The sequence below is a fragment of the Oryctolagus cuniculus genome, chromosome 19 (assembly GCF_964237555.1).
Source record: "Oryctolagus cuniculus chromosome 19, mOryCun1.1, whole genome shotgun sequence".
Classification (NCBI taxonomy): domain Eukaryota; kingdom Metazoa; phylum Chordata; class Mammalia; order Lagomorpha; family Leporidae; genus Oryctolagus; species Oryctolagus cuniculus.
Window position 1 is genome coordinate 21021372 of NC_091450.1, and position 23481 is coordinate 21044852.

General features: G+C 41.3%; 1 protein-coding gene across 3 annotated transcripts in view; it reads right to left on the minus strand.

Moving 5' to 3' along the window:
• Positions 1–23481, minus strand: part of SMG1 (SMG1 nonsense mediated mRNA decay associated PI3K related kinase) — a 113051-nt gene that overhangs the window by 53031 nt on the left and 36539 nt on the right. For 2 of the 3 annotated variants that reach the window (XM_051847483.2, XM_051847482.2), the window contains 15 exons: positions 21747–21960; positions 19253–19378; positions 18484–18556; positions 16630–16727; positions 13987–14160; positions 11429–11653; positions 9817–9918; positions 6762–7031; positions 4473–4603; positions 4129–4290; positions 2690–2808; positions 1872–1959; positions 1679–1780; positions 1061–1201; positions 330–529 (listed from right to left, as the gene is read on the minus strand). In XM_051847483.2, coding sequence (XP_051703443.2) covers positions 330–529; positions 1061–1201; positions 1679–1780; positions 1872–1959; positions 2690–2808; positions 4129–4290; positions 4473–4603; positions 6762–7031; positions 9817–9918; positions 11429–11653; positions 13987–14160; positions 16630–16727; positions 18484–18556; positions 19253–19378; positions 21747–21960 — 2225 coding nt within the window. Of the gene's footprint in view, positions 1–329; positions 530–1060; positions 1202–1678; positions 1781–1871; positions 1960–2689; positions 2809–4128; positions 4291–4472; positions 4604–6761; positions 7032–9816; positions 9919–11428; positions 11654–13986; positions 14161–16629; positions 16728–18483; positions 18557–19252; positions 19379–21746; positions 21961–23481 lie in introns of those variants that run through there. The other variant, XM_051847484.2, reaches the window with a different exon arrangement.

Genomic DNA, 23481 nt, shown 5'->3' on the forward strand with positions numbered 1-23481 from the left:
CCTGCACCCACATGGGAGACCCAGAAGAAGCTGGATCCTGGCTTCAGTCAGGCCCAGCCCAGGCCATTGCAGCCATTTGGGAAGTGAACCAGTGGATGGAAGATCTTTCTCTCTCTCTGCTTCAAATAAATAAAATAAATCTTATTAAAAAAAAAAAAAAAAAAGGAGGGGAGTGGAGCTTATTCTAACATACTTTAAAATTACTGACAAAGTATTAAAGAAAAAAACATAAACTCTTTTAAATTTCTTTTCACAACCATAAGAAATATATTATTTCTGAATTAGTAAGGCCATGAAGGTTATTTGAAAAAGCAGAATAAGTTGGTTACCTTCAATTGTTTGGAAGGTGTCTTGAGCTCTGCCCAGTGGAGTTCTCAGCTTAGAAAGGACAGTGAATTGTGCTGCTTCCCAAATAGCCCACTGCCAAAGGACGGCATCTGTCTTCAGGAGATTGCGGGGGATTGTGGACTGGTCACGCTTATCCAATCTCTGGCAGCTATAGAACAATCTTTCTAACCAATTGTCCTTCCTGGGGAAAGCAGTTTCATATTTAACAGATAATAACTTCATTTAATAATCAAAAAGAAAAAAAAACACAAGGGGAAAGGAGGAGTAAAGGAAACTATCATTTTTCCTACTATAAAAGGCAAAAACCTACAAAACTGGGAAGCAGTATATCTCCACCTCTCATTTTTGAGGTCTTTTACAGGACAGAGCATGATGTGGCTCAGTCACTAGGGTAAATGGCTTGTGACAATCTGGTGGACAAAACGCACGACACTGCAACTAAGCATTAAATCCAGAGTGTCCACAGACCCAGTCAGGCCACCCCAAGAGGGCCGACAGCATCACACCACTTAATCATCAACCACAGCTGCTTGCAAACAATTTTCTTATTGATGGAGACTAAAATAACTCATTTGGTAAGAATGCTATTTTCTGCTCTATCACCCTGGACACAAATTTTCTCTCAAAACTTGAAGTAAGCTCAAGACAGTTATTTTTACTAGGTGAAATAGTAAAATAAATAAATAAGTAAAACAAAAACCAAAAGTCTTACCCTGTTCTATGGGAATTCCCATACAAAATAAAACTAATAACGTCTGAGAAATCTTGTGGGTGGAATGTATTACTTGGTGCTTTACTCATGTGACTTCTCAATGCTAAAGAAATTTCTTGAATTTCTGTGTGATTGTTATTGCTGTAGACAGAAAATAAAGTCACTGTTATGCAATAGTTTTTAGTTAAAATAGTAGCAATTACTACAAATAGGTTATTTCCTTAACTGAATTATAAAGAAATATAAAACTGAGACTTCAAAGGAATATAGTTGTTATGACAACTTCTTAATTTTAGGTAAAGTTCCCAAACCAACTTAATCAAAAACATTAAGAGACTGTAATTTAGTTACCAAGTATCTGAACTATAACTAACAAACACATTTTGGTATATATGAATTATTGTGGACTAAATTATGTGAACTTATAAAGCTCATTAAACATAAAAATCTGTTATTTTCTTCTACATCTGCAGAATTTGATCTTCTGGCATCTGTTCAATCACTGAGAAAAAGTACCACACAAGACACGACATAAATGCACTCAACCAGGCCATCTGTCTTTCCCTAAAGTAGATGACTACTAGGCAGTAAAATAAAGCACCAAAACAAACGTCATACCTCAGAACAACGTCTAAAGGAATTGACTTCAACAGTTTCCCAAACGCCTGTCGAATACGGGTCCCACTATGGACTAGCTGGACCCGGCAAACATCAACACATCTAGGAGAAAATGAAAACAAATAAAGTCAATGTGGCAACATTTCCACACCAATAGGTCTAGAGTCAAAAGATGACGGTCTTTAGTGCCTACCTCTGTAAAAGATCATCCGGCAAGGACGAGGACAGAGCATGCAGACTGCTGCATGCTTGCAGACAGACGTTCACATCCTCAACAAGAGCTGGCAAAGGAAGAGCCATTTACTTTCAGTTTGCCAAAAGAAATTATCTGTCAGTTTGTCAATTTTCTGAAACCAATCACTGACCCAATGCTGAGCATCTACTATACATTCAGTACTGTTCTTGCCTGGAGACCTCACTGGCAGTAACATTTGGAGAAATGATACATTCAACAAAACCCACCTAAAGTAAATGGCTAGTCTTTGAACGAACTTTTTCTAAGGGGAAATGTAAAAGGATATCGAATGTGTAAACACTGACATCAGCTTTAAAATATAACACTTAACTCATTTTTTAAATATTAACAATGAAAAGAAATCAAGACTCTGTATCTGTCCTTAAAAATGGGAATTATACACCTTCAGTCAGTACAAGGGCTCAAGAGACTATCTTCTCCCATAGCCAAAGTTGATAATCAAAATTTAAAAATCAGAGAGGGGAAAGCATTAGTAACGGCAGTTAACATGCAGATCCAACTCCCACATCCCGTATCAGATCCATTATGATTCCAGCTGCCTACTAAAGCAGATCTTGTAAAGCAGCAAGTGCTGGTGCAAGTGCGTCCCTGCCACCCACGTGAGAGACCTAGATTAAGTTCTGGCTCCTGTCTTTGACCAGGCCCAGCCCCACGCTATCGTGAGCCATTTGGGAAGCAGAAAAAATGGTTGGGAGCTCTGTTTTCGTGTCTGTGCTTTTCAATAAATAAATAAATAAATAAAGAGAGAGTCTTACTGTTGGCTAAAAGGCCTTTGCAAAACTTATGAAAAGATGGAAGAGAGAATAAAGGAGTATATGTTTCAGACTTCTTCATTAGAACAGCCACTTCCAAAGCCCAAGTCATTAACAGTTTCCTGAAACACAAAATAGTTGATTTTACACTTAAAATGTTTTACAGTTACTCTTACATTGCTTTTCTTTTGGTTTTGTCAACATCAAACAATAAGAAGCAGAAATTAAACTACACAAAATAGCTACATATCTTTCAAAAAAAATCCCTGAAGCAGCATAAATTATAAGAGAATATTTTAAAATCTGAATATAAAGTTTTATAAAACATCAAATGGAGAGGTATATGGATTTTGTATTTAACTTTCTTGACAAAGAATACCTACAATAAATAACACCAACCAACCAGTATTTACAGTGAAGAAACTGCTCTATCCCACCTCTAATCCACATTCCTTATTCTTCAATTAGAAAGGAAAATCAGGGGCTGTGGCGCAGTGGGTTAAGACACCATCTGCAGCGCCAGCATCCCATATGGGAGCCAGTTCAAGTCCCGGCTGCTCCATTTCTGATCTAGCTCCCATGTGCCTGGGAAAGCAGTGAAGGTCAGCCCAAGTGTTTGGGCCCCTGCATCCACATGGGAGACCTGGAAGCAGCTCACGGCTCATGGCTTTGGTCTGGCCCAGTCCCAACAGTTACGGCCATTTGGGAAGTGAACCAGTGGATAAAAGACCTCTTTCTTTCTCTCTCTCTAACTCAGCCTTTCAAAGAAATAATATTAAAAAAAAAAAAAAAAAAGGTAAGGCTGGTACCATGGCTCACTTGGCTAATCCTCTGCCTGCGGTGCCAACACTGTGGGTTCTAGTCCCGGCTGGGGTGCCAGGTACTAGTCCCAGTTACTCTTCCAGTCCAGCTCTCAGCTATGGCCCGGGAGAGCAGAGGAGGATGGCCCAAGTGCTTGGGACCTGTACCCGCATGGGAGACCAGGAGAAAGTACCCGGCTCCTGGCTTCAGATCGGCGCAGCACCAGCCACAACGGCCATTAGGGGAGTGAACCAACAGAGGGAGGACCTTTCTCTCAGTCTCTCTTTCACTGTCCAACACTGCCTGGCAAAAAAGAAAGAAAGAGGAAAAGAGAGAGGGAAAGAGAGAGGGAAAGAGAGAGGGAAAGCGGGAAGGAAGGAAGGAAGGAAGGAAGGAAGGAAGGAAGGAAGGAAGGAAGGAAGGAAAGGAAAGGAAAGGGAAGGGAAGGGAAGGGAAGGGAAGGGAAGGGAAGGGAAGGGAAGGGAAGGGAAGGGAAGGGAAGGGAAGGGAAGGGAAGGGAAGGGAAGGGAAGGGAAGGGAAGGGAAGGGAAGGGAAGGGAAGGGAAGGGAAGGGAAGGGAAGGAAGGGAAGGAAGGAAAATCAATAGTGAGGGACATGTAATAAAAGTATTACTGAGTTACCTTGTATCCTGGTTAAGGTTATCCTTCTTAAGCAAGACTCCCAGAAGGTTTAATATGATGGAGAAATGCTTCTTTGTAGCTGTAGTCACAGTACTAATCACAGCTCCATCAAACAAGGAAGGGGATGAAGAACTCAGACTACTAGATATAAAGTGATCGTGCCTGAAAGACAAAGTTCAGGCAATCCTTTGATCTTCAATCAAAGAAAGCAAGCCCAAAGTCAAAGCAACTCACATTTTCAAAAATCTAATGCTGTAAAGGGCTCTTGCTCCTCCTCCTTCCTCTTGAAAAAATAGATCGTTTTGGCTTCTCTGCCCCTTCAGAAGGATTTGTAAATACAGTACCTGGTACAATGCGAGTACAAGGTGTAGAGCACTGCATACTGGATGGCCGGGAAGTGAACAGCCAGGTCGCCATGCACAATCATCAGATTCTTACTCAGAAGTGCAAAGACAGTTGGAGAGAGCGCCCACATCTAACAACGCACAAAACAAAATTTAATTTATGGCTGGGCCAACATATGCACAAGTGTATAAAAGTTTATCCTCCAAGGTAAGTGTACTTTTTTTAAAATTAAAATTATATTTTCAATTTTGAAAACAATGTAACACTAAACTTGGGGTCTTTGGCAAACACTTTCTCTAAAGACAAGACAGTAATCATCTCAAGCTTGTGAGATATGTAAGCACCTCTGGTGTAGTAAGGCAAGCCTTCCACTCTGGCACTACAGTAAGAAACAGCCACACACAAAACACAGGAACAAGAGTGACTGCGTTCCAATAACACTTTCTGTACAAACTCAGGTGACAGGGTGGTGACGATCACACAATTCTGTGAGTATAATAAAAAACACCGACCTGTGTACTTGAAATGTGTATTGTACAGTGTGTGAAAATATATCTCAATATAGCTATTTAAACAAATAAACCAACCAACCAACTACACCCCCTCTATCTGGGTTCTGGGCCACTATTTTGCTACAGTTTGCTATTTCTTGGTCTCAACAAAGATCTTTTGTATCTATACTGGTATAGTAGACTGCACTTCCTGATTTCTCCAACTACTGCAAATGGCAGGGTATCCTGTCCAGTGAGGAACAAGAAAAAGGCAGCACATCCTGCCAGCCCAACCCTGTCACCCTTCCCTTTTCAGCATTACATTCAATTCCACTTCACTGTCCTACCTGTCCTCTCCCTAATTCCAGAGTGCAGCATATAAAATTCCTTACATCTTTATACAAGGTGAATTCACCAAAAAGCAAATTTTAGTGTAAGAAGGGAAGACTTTACTTCAGCTTTCAAACTGTAATCGAAGAAAGGAGCACAGTACAGGCAATGGTCAAGCACCACAGACAGCATGCAAATAAAAACATCAAATGTTGACTTTTTCCCTCCTCTCTTAGATACTTTCTATTAAAAATTTTTTCCAGTCCTCCAAGGTCCAATATGGAAACAATATACAGAGCACAATCATGATAAATCAAAAGCAGGCACTTCAAATTTCACACACACAAAAAATCTTTTGTTCTTTTCATAGAAGAAAGACTGTATGAATACTCTTACACAAAAGTAGGCAGTCAAAATACAAGACCACCTGTAAGTACTAACTTCAGTGGAAAGAAAACTTAACAGGGCTGGGACTGTGGCGTAGCAGGCTAAGCCTCCAGCTGTGGCGCCAGCATGCCATACTGGCGCCAGTTCGTCCTGGCTACTCCACTTCCCATCCAACTCTCTGCCAATGGCCTGAGAAAGCAGTGGAAGATGGCCCCAGTGCTTGGCTTGTGCATCCACGTAGAAGGCCCAAAGAAGCTCCTGACTCCTAGCTTCAGATCAGCCCAACTCCGGCCATTGTGGCCATCTGGGGAGTGAACCAATGGACAGAAGACCTTTCTGTCTGTCTCTCCCTCTCTCTGCCTGTAACTCTACCTCTCAAATAAATATTATTCAAAAAAAAAAAAAAAAAAAAAAAGGAGAAGAAAGAAAAAGAGGTGCCAAGTAAAGAAGAAACAGTATAAGAACCTTACAAAGTTTAACAGTGGAAAATGTACTACTTTTCAGTAAGAATACTAAACAGAAGAAATTCCTGACAGATGCTTCCTGGAGAATTTAAAAAAAAATTTAAAAACCATTATCAAAGGTTGTCAAACAAAAGGAAAACGCGGAATATAATGGCAATAAAATAATCCTGGCAATATTTTTCCACACTTGTTATAAAATCTCCATTGGTCACACAGTAATACTGATATGACAGTAAATGAAATACACAAACATGCAATAGGGGCCGGCATTGTGGCACAGCAGGTTAATGCCCTGGCCTGAAACACCAACATCCCATACAGGCGCCGGTTCGAGACCCAGCTGCTCCACTTCCCATCCAGCTCTCTGCTGTGGCCTAGGAAAGCAGTAGAGGATGGCCCAAGTTCTTGGGCCCCTGCACCCACGTGGGAGATCCAGAAGAGGCTCTTGGCTCCTGGCTTCAGACTGGCGCAGCTCTGGCCATTGCAGACATTTGGGGAGTGAACCATCGGATGGAAGACTTCTCTCTGCCTCTCCTCTCTCTATGTAACTCTAACTTTCTGACTTTAGAATAAATAAATAAAATCTTTAAAAAAAATGCAATAAAAAATGGCTCACCCCAATTAGCGAGTTTTTGGCATTTCCAATTGTGGTCAGGGCACTAAGGTCAAATATAACCACAAATTTTGCATTGTCTACATTGAATACATGATTCTTAAAAGCTTCATGTTTTATTTCAGAGCAGGCATCAGGAAGTTGTAGACTATGTAGCAGGTTGTTCAGTGCACAAGTCATTTCTCCCAAAATTAATTTATAGGCAGTCTCCAAAACAGGAATATTCTTCAAGCTGAGCACTGCTTGATATACAGCATGGGCTACAGCAACAACCTAAAAAAGAAAATTCAGAATAAAGTTACAACCAAATGAAGATAAAACCACAATTATACAGGAAACAAACCACTATCTACATTGTGCTGGTGAAGCAACTCAATTTCAGATTGATAAATTCGGAACTGGTGCTGTAGCACAACGTGTTAAACCATGTCTGTGACACTGCCCTCTCAAACAGGCACCAGTTAGAATCCCAGCTAATCCACTGCTGGCCCAGCTCCCTGCTAATGCACTTGGGGAAGCAGTGAAAGATGCCACAACTATGGGCTTCTACCAACCACATGGGAGATCCAAGTGGAGTTCCAGACTCTTGGCTTCAGCCTGGCCCAGCTCAGTATTACTCCGTTTGGGAGGTGAACCAGCAGATGGATGATGTGTGTCTTTCTCTCCTTCTAACTCTGCCCTTCAAACAAATGAATCTTTTGTTAAGAAAGAATTGATGCATTAACTGTCCAAAACATCCAAGGTCCTAATTTTTCTTTTTAAGATTTATTTTTTTATTTGAAAGTCTGAGCTACACTGAGGGAGGGAGAGAGAGAGAAATCTTCCATCCACTGGTTCACTAGCCAAGTGCCCCAACTGTCAGGGCAGAGCCAAGCCAAGACCAGGAGTTTCATCGGGGTCTCACACATGGGTGGCATGGGCAAAAGTAGTTGGGCCACTTTCAAATGCTTTTCCCAGGCCATTAGCAGGGAGCTACATCAGCAGTGGAGCAGCCGAACACAAACCAGTGCCCATATGGGATATCAGCATTAAAGGTGGCAGATTACCCACTATACCACAATGCCAGCCCCTAAGATCTTAATTTTTTAAAAAGATTTATTTTATTTATTTATTTGAAAGAAAGAGTTACAGAGAGAGATAGACAGAGAGAGTGGTCTTCCATCCGCTGGTTCACTCCCCAAATGGCCGCAAGGGCCGGAGCTGTGCCAATCCAAAGCCAGGAGCCAAGAGCTTCTTCTGGGTCTCCCATGCGGGTGCAGGGGCCCAAGCACTTGGGCCATCGTCTACTGCTTTCCCAAGCCATAGCAGAGAGCTGGATCAGAAGAGGAGCAGCCAGGAGTAGAACTGGAACCCATATGGGATGCCGGCACTTCATGCCAGGGCGTTAACCCGCTGCGCCACAATGTCAGCCAAGATCTTAATTTTTGGGAGGAGAAAAATATCTTTGGGAAGCAAACATAGGAGAGGCAGGGTTTTTGTATGTTTGTTTGTTTGTTTTAAGGTTTATTTATTTATTTGAAAGGCAGAGTTACAGAGAAGCAGAGGAAGAGAGAAAAAGAGAGAGGTCTAACATCTGCTGGTTCACTCCCCAGATGGCTGCAACAGCCGGACCTAGGCCAATCAGAAGCCAGGAGCAAGGAGCTTCTTCCAGGTTTCCCACATGGGTGCTAGGGCCCAAGGATCTGGGCTACCTTCTACTGCTTTCCCAGCCATAGCAGAGAGATGGATCCAAATTGAGCAGCTGTTACTCGAACCAGCGCCCATATAGGATGCCGGCACTACCGGCAGTGGCCTTACCCACCAAGCCTTAGCACCAGCCCCTAGAGCCAGCTTTTTTAACATCTAGAAAGGAGGGGCCAGCTTTGTGGGATAGCAGGTTAAGCCTCTGCCTGTGATGCCAGCTCCTATATGGGTGCCAGTCCTAGACTCAGCTGCTCTACTTCCAATCCAGCTCCTTGCTAGTAGCCTGGGACAGCAGCAGAAGATATCAAGTGCTTGAGCCCTTGCAACCCACATGAGAGATCCAGAAGAAGCTCCTGGCCCCTGGCTTCGGATGAGCCCAGTTTCAAAAGTTGAGGCCATTTGGAGGGTGAATCAGTGGATGAAAGATCTCTGCCTCCTCCCTCTCTCTTTGTTTAACTCTGCCTTTCAAATGAATGATTTAAATCTTAAACAAGAGAAATCTAGAAAGCTGGGACCAGCATTGTGGCACAGGAGGTCAAGCTGCCACCTGCAACACTGGCATCCCATATAAGCACTGATTTGAATCCCAGCTGCTCCATTTCCAATCCAGATCCCTACTAATTGCCTAGGAAAGAAGCAAAAGATGGCCCAAGTACCTGGACCCCTGCCACCCATGTTAAGAGACACAGATGGAGTTCCAGGCTCCTGCCTTCAGGCTGGGCCAGCCTTGACCACTATGGCCATTGGGGTGATGAACCAGAAGGTGGAAGATCTCACTCTCTTCCTCTCTCCCCTCCCTCTCTACAACTCTACTTTTCAAATAAATAAATAAATCTTAGAAAAAATGTGTAAACAAAAGTTTAAGAATGGTTTTCTTAGATTCATTTAGAAACTTTATAATTTTATTTGGATTTAGTTGATAAGCTAATAATTTTTATTTACAACATACATAGCAGTTCTGTTTAACTTAAAAAAAAAAACTGCTCATTTGACCCTTACAAAATTTTTTTAGTATTTATTTTACATGCTCCACTTCCAATCCAGCTCTCTCTATGGCCTGGGAAAGCAGTAGAAGATGGCTCAAGTCCTTGGGCTCCTGTACCCACATGGGAGACCCAGAGAAGGCTCCCGGCTCATGGCTTTGGATCGGCAAAGCTCCGGCCATTGCAGCCAACTGGGGAGTAAATCAACAGATGGAAGACCCCCCTCTCTCTCTCTCTCTCTCTCTCTCCTACTCTCTCTGTGTAACTCTTTCAAGTAAATAAATAAATCTTAAAAGAAAAAAGAAAGGTTAAGGCTGAAGGAAGTGAAGACCAGTTGTAGTAACAACAACAACAACAAAAAGTCATTACAAATGTGTCAGTATGTCACTTACCTCTTTTTCTTTATGATAACGCAAAAGTAATAGTTTAGATGATGGTATAAAGAGTTTTTCCACAAATGATGATGGCAGTTTTGTATTTATTTGTTCCACAACCTAAAAGAAAAAAAATCAGTTTATCAAGTCTCCGCAAAACATGAGACCTTAAATGCATGTTGCTAAGTGGAAGACGCCAATCTAAAAAAGCTAAATATAACATAACTACAACTATCAGATTTTAGAAAAGAAAAACTATGAACACAACAACGATCAGGAGTTGCCAAAGAATTGAGAGTGAGGTAAGTACAGAGAACACAAATCATTTTTAAAAAGGGCACTGAAGGTATCCTCTATGGCACTGCAATAGCAGAAACACTTGATTATACAGTTGTCGAACCCCACAGAATGTACAACAGTGAGTGAACTGTAAAGTAAGCAGTAAACTTAATAATAATAATAATAATAATAATAATGTGTCAACCTGTGTTCATCAGCTGTTAACAAATGTAGATGTCAACAATAAGGGAGACTGCTGGAGGATGGAAGAAGCAGACATGTGACCTTGACTTTCTGCAAACTGAGAAACTGCTCTAAAAAATAAAGTCTACTGGGCTGGCACTATGGCATAGTAGGTTAAGCCTCTGCCTGCACAGCCAGCACCCTATAGGGGCACCGGTTCATGTCCTAGCTGCTCCACTTTCTATCCAGCTCCTTGCTGAAGGCCTGGGAAAGCAGTGGAAAATGGCCCAAGTGCTTGAGCCCCTGCACCCACGTGGCAGAAAGAAGCTCCTGGCTCCTGGCTTCGGATTACCCCAGCTTTGGCTGTTGCAGCCATTTTGGAAGTAAACCATCAGATGGAAGACCTCTCTCTGTTTGTAGTTCTGCCTCTCAAATAAATTAGTAAGTCTTTTAAAATAAATAAATAAATAAATAAAATCCATTACTTTAGAAAAATCATATCTAACCTATATCCTAAGACCTTAGCACTGTGACATTAATATGTTTAGACAACTCAAGAGGATACATGTATTCTACACTTAAACATGGGCGTTTTATTACACTGGCAAAAGAGGTGTAATGTTGGCGGAAATGCTCAGCAGAATGTCATCTAGAATTTGCTTTAAAATAGCCCAGCTGGAGGTGGAGGGGCAAGGTGGAGGCAGCGTCTGCAGTGCAGACGGACCAGATGGACATGCGCTTCTCATTAGAGCAGCTCAGGGTTAAGGATGCAGAGGTTCATTACACTCTCCTTTTCCTTATGTTCTTCATAATGTCCATAATAAAAGGGGAAGAGGGAATACTTATGGTTAAGAAATTAAAGGAATAAGAGAAGTTTTGCATGGGAAACAAAATATAACAGGGCCTTCCAAAATGGTTAAACAACACCATCTCAAATAGGATCAGGAGCTGGACAGTCTGGGATGAAACATGATGTTAAGCTACACTATCAAACTCTAAAAGCAAACAGATACCAGAAAAAAAAGCATATTAGATTACACGAAGACTGATTAATGTACTCCCCCTCCCCCAAAACAAAGCCAAGCCCTTCTTTCTTCCACATATTTCAAATGTAATGGCCTGGATAAATCAACATATTAGAAAGCAATAAAAAAGAACAATTACATACCAATGTGAGTAAATTCAAGACCGAGATGACATAATCGGTACCACAAGTCTGGCAGTTCTCCAGCTGGTCTAATCCATATGTAATGACCATGTCACAATGTATAGTCATGCTAGGATCCAAGCTGCCGAGCAAAACACCAACACACTCATTAGCAGCTGTCAACACAGCCTCAGAAAAAAACACTTGGTTTGCAGCCGTCACACATCTCATTACTCTGTACAGAACCTGCAAATGGGGAAAACAAGCAGCTTTTTAAAAAAATTCACATGCTTCCACAGAACAAGATAATATTTTCTATTTAATGCAGTTTCAACTGAAAACTGACTGCCTTGTCAGCAGTCTTAATACTGTAGTGCTCAGGAGCTGAATATTATCTCTAGTACAATATGCAGAATGATCATGGCAAAAAATTCCTCAGAACTATGTGACAGGAAACGGAATTTCCCATCCACTATTTCCCTTCTATTCACTTCCTTTCTCCCCAAAGTCACTAACTGGCTCAAATACATGAGAATTTGAAACAGTAACAGTAACAGTATTAACCATGGAAATAATCTGCCAACACTTATTATACTCTAGCTCTTGGGCTTCTGGTAATCATTCTTCAAACTAAAAATTTCTAATCATTGAAGCTTACTGATGTTCATGTCCTGATGATCTCTTTTGAAAACTTAAGTATTCTTAGGCTTATCAATTTATAATCTCATAAAAGAAAATTCTCATTATTTCCCACATTAAAAAAAATCCCAGTGATTTATAATGGTCAATATTTATGTACCAAATTTCTGGTAAAAAGTAACTTAAGAAAAAGGAGAAAAAAACTGCTGAAAAGTATTTCTGTATTATTCAACAACCACTTCATTATTTTTACCCTGTATGTTGGTTTTCTTAAAATCATTTGGAAAGGTCTAAAATAGCATCATGAAAGAATAAATTCAATTTGTAACTATTCTGAAAAGTGATTATGTTCCCCTCCCTTTGTTTTAGATCTAGGTTAGCTGCCTTTGTTTCAACTCCAACAATCTTTAGACAACTACTCTTTAAATAGCAAAAATGATACAAAGATATTAAACCATTTTAACCAGGTTTAAAATATCAACAAGCTGGTTTTAAATTCTGACATTTCTGTTCAAATACATTTGAGTTATATTTAATTAATATCCTATTTTATTTAGCAATGTGTTCAACAAAAGTGAGTTATCCTAATAGCCCAAGCTACATCCTAATGGTAAATTTAATCATTTAGATTAGATCTTTTATGGCTGTATCACCCATGCTTCTCCCTTCTTATGCAAGCTCAGTGCAATGCCTGAAGTTCACACCTAACATACATCACACAGAACCACGCAGTGGACTGTATTACGGTGCCATGAATGTTTGGGGCTGCTGGAGTATAGGGCAATTTAGCTGTCTCTTACAACTCACCTCAGACTAAGCTGTGTGTTAAACACATATGTCTTTGTATTCCTTGATGTCACACTATGAAATCTTGTAAAGATATGAGATTCATCCTGCCAAAGGGAAAATTATTTTTTGGGGAGCTTACTGAATGTGTTATTCTTAATGTTGAAAAACTAAATGGAGCAAATTTATTTTTAAAAATATGAAATTGTGGCGGTGCCGCAGCTCACTAGGCTAATCCTCCACCTGCGGTGCCGGCACACAGGGATTCTAGTCTTGGTTGGGGTGCCAGATTCTGTCCTGGTTGCTCCTCTTCCAGTCCAGCTCTCTGCTGTGGCCCGGGAAGGCAGTGGAGGATGGCCCAAGGCCTTGGGCCCTGCACCCACATGGGAGACCAGGAGGAAGCACCTGCCCCTGGCTTTGGATCGGCGCAGTGTGCCAGCCGTAGCAGCCATTTGGGGGGTGAACCAACGGAAAAAAGGAATATCTTTCTCTCTGTTTGTCTTACTCTGCCTGTCAAAAAAAAAAAAAAAAAGGAAATTGTGGGGCTGGCACTGTGGCATAGCAAGTAAAGCTGCTGCCTGCAGTGCCAGCATCCCATATGGGCACTTGTTCAAGTCCTGGCTGCTCCACTTCGAATCCAGCTCTCTGCTATGGTCTGGGAAAGCAGTGGAAGATGGCCCAAATCCTTGGGCCCCTGCACCCACGTAGGAGACCTGGAAGAAGCTCCTGGCTTCAGAGAGGCCCAGCTCTGGCCATTGTGGCCATCTGGGGAGTGAACCAGCAGAAGGAAGACCTTTTTCTCTCTACCTCTGCCTTTTTCTAAAAAATAAATTTTTCAAAAGATATATATATGAAATTTTTAAAATGTAAATATTAAAAATTAGGACTAAATGGACCTAAACAGAATCTCCTGACAGAAAAGTTCATAGACATTTCAAACTGTAGTGGCCTTTTCTTCCTGGGGTTGTGAGATGGAATGGGAAGAATATGGAGTAAGTAAGATTCCCTGTTTTTCTGGCTATTCAGGTAGCCAGATGCAAATATACACATGCTAAACAAATGAAAGATTAATAATATAATTCATAAAGAGAACCATTTAAAACACAAAACAACTCTATTCTTGAACCACATCTGAAATACCCAAAGACACTTACATCTGTTACATATGCCTCAGTAATTGGAGGACCCCGTATTGGGCTGAAGCGTTCCCCAATGCTCCTCACCACAGTACTAAATACCCGGAGAAGAGCTGCCAGCTTTGGTAATGACACTGATGGAGGAGGAACATCTTCATCCACAGATTCACCAGAGGCCACATGGCTGAGGTCCTAGATGTGAATTCACAGCATTCTTATTTAAATAGTACATTGCTTTTAAAAAGAAAAAACAGACAATAACCTATATTTGAGAAGGAAGAACCAGAAGAAAGGAGCTGAAAGGTTCCAAACAAAGAAATGATAAGACAGAAATGCTAATCACCCATTTGATCATTACGTACTGTACACATATAATATCACTATAAATATGTACAATTACTATGTGTTAATTAAAAAATAATTTAGATCCAGGGGCAGGTGTTTGGTACCACAACTAAGATACTGCTTGGTTCACTCACATTCAGTCTCAGAGTGCCTGGGTTCCGATCCCAGCTCCACACCCAATTACAGATTCCTTCTAATGCATGCTCTGGGAGACAACCAGTTCAAACTTTCCACATTCTGGGGGACAACTGGCTCAAACAGTTGGGTCCCTGGCTCCCAGGCACTCTGCAAGCGAACCAGTAGATAGATGGGAGGCTCTCTCAGTCTCTCCTCTCAAATAAAATAAATTAATATCTGAAAATGATTAAATTTTAAAGATCCTAATTTTTAAGTCAATTAACTTCATAATAGATTTTAACAAATTAACAGGATTCAACCTATGAGAAAAGGAAACAGATGACTCTAATGATATAAAAGGAGTTTTACCTCTATTATTTAAGTAAGCCAGTATTAACCCCATCAGATTAAAGAAAATCAGGAGCTGGGGAAGACTAAATTTTCATACATATAAAATGGTCACAAATGGGTACAAACAGAGCCATAAACTTACCATTCCTCAACTGGTTTCTGCTAAAATCTCACTGTGGGTATTCTCTGAGCCACTCAACTCAATAATAAGTACTCCATACCAACAGTGCTCCATACCAACACTACACACTGGAAGGGCAAAGTGCGAGGGGATTTATAAAATTTTAAGACCTCAGGGCCGGCACTGTGGCATGGCAAGTGAAACCTCTGCTTGCAATGCCAGCATCCCATACGAGTGCCGGTTTATGTCCTGGCTGCTCCACTTCTGATCCAGCTCCCTGCTAATAGCCTGGGAAAAAGCAGTGGAAGATGGCCTGAGTGTTTGGGCCCCTGCCACCCACGTGGGAGACACGGACGAAACTCCGGTTCCTGGCTTTGGCCTGGACTAGCACTGACTGTTGCAGACACGTGAGGAGTGAACCAGCGGACGGAAGAATGAACTAACTCCATCTTTCCCAAAAAATTTTAAGGTCTGTTTAATAATCTAGTTGAGGAAATAAAATATACTCAAAAGAAAATACTAGCCAAAAAATGGGATACTAGAATGAATAATTATCTAAATATAACTAAGTGGCAAGGTAACACAAGAAAAATAGATCTTATGGATACCAAAGGGAAGAGTCTCAGCAAACTAAAATAGATGGTTTCTGAGAAGCATATCAGCTTTACAAAGACACGCTGGGAGTAGGGATGGAGAAACAGTGTACAGTAAGAGTGCTATGTTCTCCTCTGGAAGACAGCAAACTGAGAGGTACAGTTAAAAGTAGCAAAAACATAAAGAAAAGATGAAGCTAAATTTTTATGGGAGCCTTGAACACCAAACAAGAGTCACAGTACACATGAATACAGAGAAACATGGCGAAGTTCCAACAGGAGATGGCATAGAGCTAAGCCATAGCAGTGGGGTGCAGAGAGGAAAGCCAACCACCAATAAAAGGGGCTTCCGTGGCCCCCTGAAGCTGCCACACTACTCTCACACAACTGCCCAGGCGGCTACAGCCAAGGTGGGTCCTCCATGCATCATTCAGGGTCCCATATACATGTGAGGAGAAAATGTGCACTTTAAAACACAACCCCAATTTCTCCTATTTTTAAGACTCTTTTGGTAACAAAAGATATGGATGAATCATAGAAAATGCCTTCAGAAAAATATCAGCTACTGAGTATTTCATTTTGCAAAATATTAAGTCCGCAATTTTCCTTTCTCTTCTTGGTAACTGCTAGTAACCTACAAACATTTGAAAAAACAAAAAATGAAATAATGCGATGGTCTTATAATTTCTGCTTAAATGTCAGATAGTGTAAATTATTTTAAAATACATCTAGCACTGTTTAGGATTTTCTCCTTAACTGAGATTTAAAGAAATGACAGCTTTCATGGGGCTAGGATTGTGGCACAGCATATTAAAGCTCAGCTTGCGGCACCAGCATGCCATACAGAGTCTGTTCAAGACACAGCTATTCCGCTTTCGATCTAAAGCCCTACTAATGCATCTTGGGAGGGCAGTGGAGGATGGCTCAAGTCTTTGGTCCCCTGCACCCACATGGTGCAGAAGAAGCACAGGTTCCTAGCTTCATCTTGGCCCAGTCCTAGCCATTGTGGCCATTTGGGGAGTGAATCAGCGAATGGAAGATCGATCTCTTAACTAAGCCTTTCAAATAAATAAAAAGCAAATCATTCTTTAATGAAAAGATTAAAAAAGAAATAACAGCTTTTAATACACGCACCTCAGCATATGCCTCCATGTCTTCTAGAAACTGACCAAGAAGAGTGGTGGAAAATGCCAGATCAGCCACCCAAAATGGCTCCAAACTCTGCAACCACCCTAGGAATCAGAGGAAATTTTGAGAGAAAAATAATTTTCAAGTTAAACATAAATAAATCCAAATTTAAAGAATCTGAGAGCCTTGTTTTAAGGTTTCTAATTTTCAAGTTGTTGGCCCTTAAAATGTGCCTGCCAGCATAAATATGCTTAACTGAATAACCAATGCCTTTTTTATGTTGCTGAAATGAACGTTCTTGGGGCTGGTGCTGTGGATAGTGGGTAAAGCCATCGCCTACAGTGTCAGCATCCCGTATGGGTGCCAGATCCAGTCCCAGCAGCTCCACTTCCAATCCAGCTCTCTGTTATGGCCTAGGAAAGCAGTAGAAGATGGCCAAAGTCCTTGGGCCCCTATATCCGCATGGGAGATTCGGAGGAAGCTCCTGGCTTCGGATCGGTGCAGCTCTAGCTATTGCAGTCAATTGGGGAGTAAACCAGTGGATGGAAGACCTCTCTGTCTCTCCTCTCTCTATGTAACTGACTTTCAAATAAATAAAAACAAACAAATCTTTAGAGAAAAAAAGAAATGAACATTCTATTGAAACTTGAAGTCCCAGATTCTCATAATTCATAGTTGACAATCCTTACTGTCACTACATATAATGACTTAAGACTAAAATGCCACAATCCACCACAAGCCTGTTTTTTTTTTTTTTTTTTTTTTTTTTTTGTTTGTTTGTTTTGGTTTTTTTTTTGACAGGCAGAGTAGACAGTGAGAGTGAGAGAGGGAGAGAGAGAGGAAGGTCTTCCTTTTTCCATTGGTTCACCCCCCAATGGCCACTACGGCCGGCGCACTGTGCTGATCTGATGCCAGGAGCCAGGTGCTTCCCCTGGTCTCCTATGCGGGTGCAGGGCCCAAGGACGTGGGCCATCCTCCACTGCACTCCAGGGCCACAGCAGAGAGCTGGACTGAAAGAGGAACAACCGGGACAGAATCCGGTGCCTTGACCGGGACTAGAACCCGGGGTGCCGGCACTACAGGCGGAGGATTAGCCTAGTGAGCCGTGGCACCAGCCCAGCCTGGCTTTCTAATCCAGAACTATATCAAAGGTGTACAGTCATTTTCCCAGTGGTAATGAGACGAACTGCTCTCACCAGCATATCCTACTTTCAGAACTGTACTACAGGGACTAGTGCTGTGGTGTAGCAGGTAAAGCCACTGCCTGTAGTACCAGCATCCCATACGGGCACTGGTTTGAATCCCGGCTGCTCCACTTCCGATCCAGCTCCCTGCTATGGCCTGGGAAAACAGTAGAAGATGGCCCAAGGCCTTGGGCCCCTGCACATCCAAATGGGAAACCTGGAAGATGCTCGTGGCTCCTGGCTTCAAATCAGCCTAGCTCCAGCCATTGTGCCCATCTGTGGAGTGAACCAGCAGATGGAAGATTTCTCTTTCTCTCTCTCTCTGCCTCTCTGTAACTCCATCTTTCAAATAAATAAATATTTAAAAAAAAAAAAAACTTTACTATAACACCTAAAACAAGTGGAAATACAGCAAATGTGCTGTGCTATTCATTCACTTAAAAGTCAAAAAAAGAAAAACTATGGTTTATACCAATTCTCTAAGTTAATCTTTTAATAATTATAAAAAAAAGGAAAAAGTCACAATCCACACTTATTCTCCCAATCTACTACTAATTACACAAAGTTTCCTTGAAGTAATTAGCTTTCTTGGATTATTATAGATACAGTACTAACAGCTCATCTTCAGGGGCTCAGCACTCCTTCCCATAGTATGCCATATGCTGAAAAGACTTACCAGATACCTGCTGTGTGAGCGAAGGTTTCTGGGTATGATCTATGTGCCATCCGACCAATATATCAACCGTATCCTTAATGGAAACAGAGAAAGAGGTTGTCAGTCATGTTAAGGTCTTACTGATATTCCACCTATGGACCATTTCACAGTAGAAGATTCTAAAAAGAGTCTATATTCTATGTATTTGACATTATAGGAAGAGGGGAGGTGTATAAGAATAAAGGATCTGCATTTATGACACTGATGAAATATTTTCTTTTAAATATCTTAAGGTGGGAAGATATTCTGGCTCAGCAGGTTAAGCTACCACTTGGGACACCGACATCCCATATCAGAGTGCCGGAGATGGACTGCCACCTCAGCTTCCTATACAACTTGCCACTAATGCAGACCCTAGGAGGCAGCAGGTGATGGTCCAATACTTGGGTTTCTGCCACCCACTTAAAAGAACTGGATGGAGTTCCTGGCTCCAGGCTCTTTGCTTGGGCCTGGCCCAGTCCTGGCTGTTGCAGGGACTTGGGGAGTGAATGTGCAGGTGGGAGATATCTCTCTGCTTTTCAAAGAAATAAATCAAATTTTAAGACCGTATAATGCTTTTTAAAAGCTAAATAAATATTTTAAGGTATTAATGTAAGAAGAAAAAAAGGTGGTATTTTACAAAAATATTGATTACATTCAAAATAGCAGAAGTATTGTTTTTCTGATTTTCCACTTCCTCACACAATCATATCCTTACCCCATTGTCTGAAAAAAGAAGTGGGGAACTCACCCTAAAGTTAGTGCTGAAAATATGAGGGTAACATCGAGCCACCAAAAGAATGCATTTAACACATTTGCAAAGTAATTCTGGTGTATCCACATTTTCAAGAATGGACTGCAGGCTGGTCATTACGAGCTTGAAAATAAAAGTTATAAACTATGAACATTCAATAAATACAGAAAACAAGAAAATTGGGTTCACTACTTACTAGTGACTCTATCTAAAGCTAATTATGATATTGAAGAAAACTTCTATAGATTCAGTTCAAAAATTTTTTACTAACATATCATTCCTTTAAGGTGTTACGCTAAAAACAAATACCGTTTGCTCTAACATGAGTTAACATTAGTCCTAAGTTGTTTACATTATTTCTAAGTACTCCCTTTAACACCAACTATGATTAAAGGTATTTCTCAAGCATAAAAAGATGTTCTACACCAACTGTTTTCTTAACATATCACAACTACTTTCAATTCAAAATAAAGAGCAAATTTTTCATGAATATCCTTTAGATCAAATTTGCTTCAATTGGGATTAGCATGGCGCAACATATGAACATGCAGGTTCTCGTTCTCGTTCTCTCTCTCTCTCTGTCTTCCTCTCATTCACTCTGCCTTTCAAAAAAAATAGCACACCACAAAGACAATGCCTGAATCTTGATGGGATCCTGGGTCAGAAGAAACACAAAGCTGTAACAGATGCCTTAGGAACAACTGCAAAGATCTGAATATATATTCAATAAAATTAATGTGCTTATTCTGATAATAATTACTGTTGTTATAAAGGATAGCCTTAGGATATACATATTGAAATATTATGGGGATGGGGCTGGCGCTATGGCAAAACAGGTAAAGCCATTGTCTAGGTTGCCATTATCTCATATGGGTGCTGGTTCAAGTCCTGGCTGCTCCATTTCCAATCCAGCTCTCTGCTGTGGCCTGCAGAAGATGGCCCAAGTCCTTGGACCCCTGCACCCATGTGGGAGACCCGGAGGAAGATCCCGAGTTCAGAATGGTGCAGCTTGGGCCATTGCACCTATCTGGGGAGTGAACCAGTAGATGGAAGACCTTCCTCTTGCTCTGCCTCTGCCTCTCTATAACTCGGCCTTTCAAATAAATAAATCTTTAAAAAAATATATTATTGGGTTAACTGTTATAATGTGTAATTCATCTTCAAAATGGTTCAACAATAAAGTATATGTGTGTGTACCTGTGCATAGAAATAACTTTTTTTTTTTGACAGGCAGAGTGGACAGTGAGAAAGAGAGACAGAAAGAAAGGTCTTCCATTGCCGTTGGTTCATTCTCCAATGGCTGCTGCAGCCAGCATGCTGCTGCCAGCGCACCGCGCTGATCCGAAGGCAGGAGCCAGGTGCTTCTCCTGGTCTCCCATGGAGTGCAGGGCCCAAGCACTTGGGCCATCCTCCACTGCACTCCTGGACCACAGCAGAGAGCTGGACTGGAAGAGAGGCAACCAGGACAGAATCCGGCGCCCCGACCGGGACTAGAACCTGGTGTGCTGGCACCGCAGGCAGAGGACTAGCCTATTGAGCTGTGGCGCCGACCAGAAATAACAATTTTAATAAGTAATAATCTAGGTGAAAAGTATATGGGTATTTATTGTAATATCCCATCTGTTTTCCTGTGAATTTGAAATTTTTTTAAATAGGAGAAATGTTCCAAATATAAAGATGGTATACACAGTAAGTAAATTTGATCACGTTATTTAGCTATATTTTCTCACATTTCCACAAAATTTTTCTCATAACCTCTATAACCCTAGGAGAAGCACATTTTTAAAGAGGCAAAACTTCCTTTTATCTGCTTAGAAAAAGAAGGTGAGAGGGGGAACCTACTTACCCAAAATAAAACATTTTATGAATCATTAAAAAAGAGATCAGAAATTCCAGACACATCAATATCCCAATTTTTAAAAACAACAGCTGAAGAGAGATGTACTTAAAATTTTACTTAAAAGTAAGGAATAATCTAATAGATTCACATACCTAAAGATGATATAAAACTAAACAGAGCTGGTATTCACTTATAGTTGTTTCACATAACTTAGAGTAAGGATTAAGAATTCTGGACATATTACCAAACTCTAAAAGGGTGAGACAGAGTTGTGAGGTCTACTTTTTGTGTCCCTCAGAGAGTCGTGAAACTCCCTCCTATGCAGTCTCCCCGTGGAGTTCCCACTTCCAACCTGCAAAGCACTGTACCACTGCACAGCTAACTTCAAAGGACAGCTTCCACAGTGTACAGATCTTCCCACACAAGAAAACATCTGGTATTTAAAATCTTTTGTTAAAAAATAAGTAAGATCTATCTTTAATGTTCATCCTTTACTCAAGTCAGAAGGAAGGCATTTATTTACATTATATTCACTATCTGCAGACGACCTCTAGTCTAAGTCTGCTTTCTTCACACGCTCCTCAAGGACACTGCGTGAAGGGCAGTTCTCTTCTCAACACAGCATCACTCCCTCCTCCCCGCTGCTCCTACCTGCATCACAGACGAAAAGGCTTTCTTCTCTCCTACAGTCTCCAGTGCTTTGTAGGTGGCACATAAGTAGAGCAGTTTAACTTCATCTTTTGTAGATGAGCTAAATTTGCTAAAAATCCACTTGAAGATCTTCTCAGCCTCATAGCTCAGAGAAGCACAAAGAAGGCCAAGACAGCAAGCTCCCTCCTGCCTCAACTCCTGAAGCAATTTGCTGCTGTTTATTTTAATGCAAACAAAACAGACACACACACAAATCATAAGCTTTCAAAGATGACAGGAATGACAAATTACAAAAGAACATCTTAAATGACTTTTAAAAATTTCTGTTGAAAATACATAAAAGCTTCAAGTTTCAACCACTCATACACTCTATTCTGTTTATTCTACAGTGCCCAGAAGTGTTTGTCAGACATTAGATGTTCTTTTACAAAACTAATTATTTATAAACAGTAAGGAAAGGCCCAAAAATGCTAAAATTCAGGTTTCAAATTTCACCTCAAACTACACGAAATGATTCAGAGAAAAAGACAGCAGTAAATTATATAAAACACACTATAATGTAAGCAATTATCTTCTATATGATAATCTACACCTTAGGACCATAAAATAGGAAATGATAATACTTAAATATGTAAGTTGAAAAGGATAACAACACTGACTTAGGTATAAGTAACTAGATAAAACAAAGCTATCAAAAGGCAGTTAGGTTTGCAGTCTGCTGAGGTGAGTTTTGGGTGTCCTTCAACACAATTGTTTGACAACTACTAGATGAAGAATGATTCCATACACCTATGGGAAACACCAGTAGGCTCTTACTCCCCCTCCCCCAAGAAAGAAGCTCCCTTGTAAGGAGTTCCTTCTAAGTGGTTCCAAAATTTTCTGATATAGAAAAATTAATCATTCATTCATGTCTGCATCAAGAGTTTTATGCCATTCCATAAGTCAATACTTAGTCAGATTAGCAAATTAATAAGATATTCAAGTGGATTCCACTTGAATTCAATAGCAATTAACATATAAATAGAGAAAAATGAGAAGACCCCGTGACATGTCCAATGTTCATAAACAAAACCAATGGCATATCCCCTTGAATGTTTTTAAATAATATCTAAAAACTACAGTTCAGGCCGGCGCCGCGGCTCACTAGGCTAATCCTCCGCCTAGCGGCGCCGGCACACCGGGTTCTAGTCCTGGTTGGGGCGCCGGATTCTGTCCCGGTTGCCCCTCTTCCAGGCCAGCCCTCTGCTGTGGCCAGGGAGTGCAGTGGAGGATGGCCCAGGTGCTTGGGCCCTGCACCCCATGGGAGACCAGGAAAAGCACCTGGCTCCTGGCTCCTGCCATCGGATCAGCGCGGTGTGCCGGCCGCAGCGGCCATTGGAGGGTGAACCAATGGCAAAGGAAGACCTTTCTCTCTGTCTCTCTCTCTCTCACTGTCCACTCTGCCTGTCAAAAAAATAAAAAAAATAAATAAAAAAACTACAGTTCAGGTGCGCCGCGGATCAATAGGTTAATCCTCCGCCTGTAGCGTAGGCACACTGGGTTCTAGTCACAGTCGGGGCGCCGGATTCTATCCCAGTTGCCCCTCTTCCAGTCCAGCTCTCTGCTGTGGCCCGGGAGTGCAGTGGAGGATGGCCCTAGTGCTTGGGTCCTGCACCCACATGGGAGACCAGGAGAAGCACCTGGCTCCTGGCTTCGGATCAGCGCAGTGCGCCAGCCGCAGAGGCCATTAGAGGGT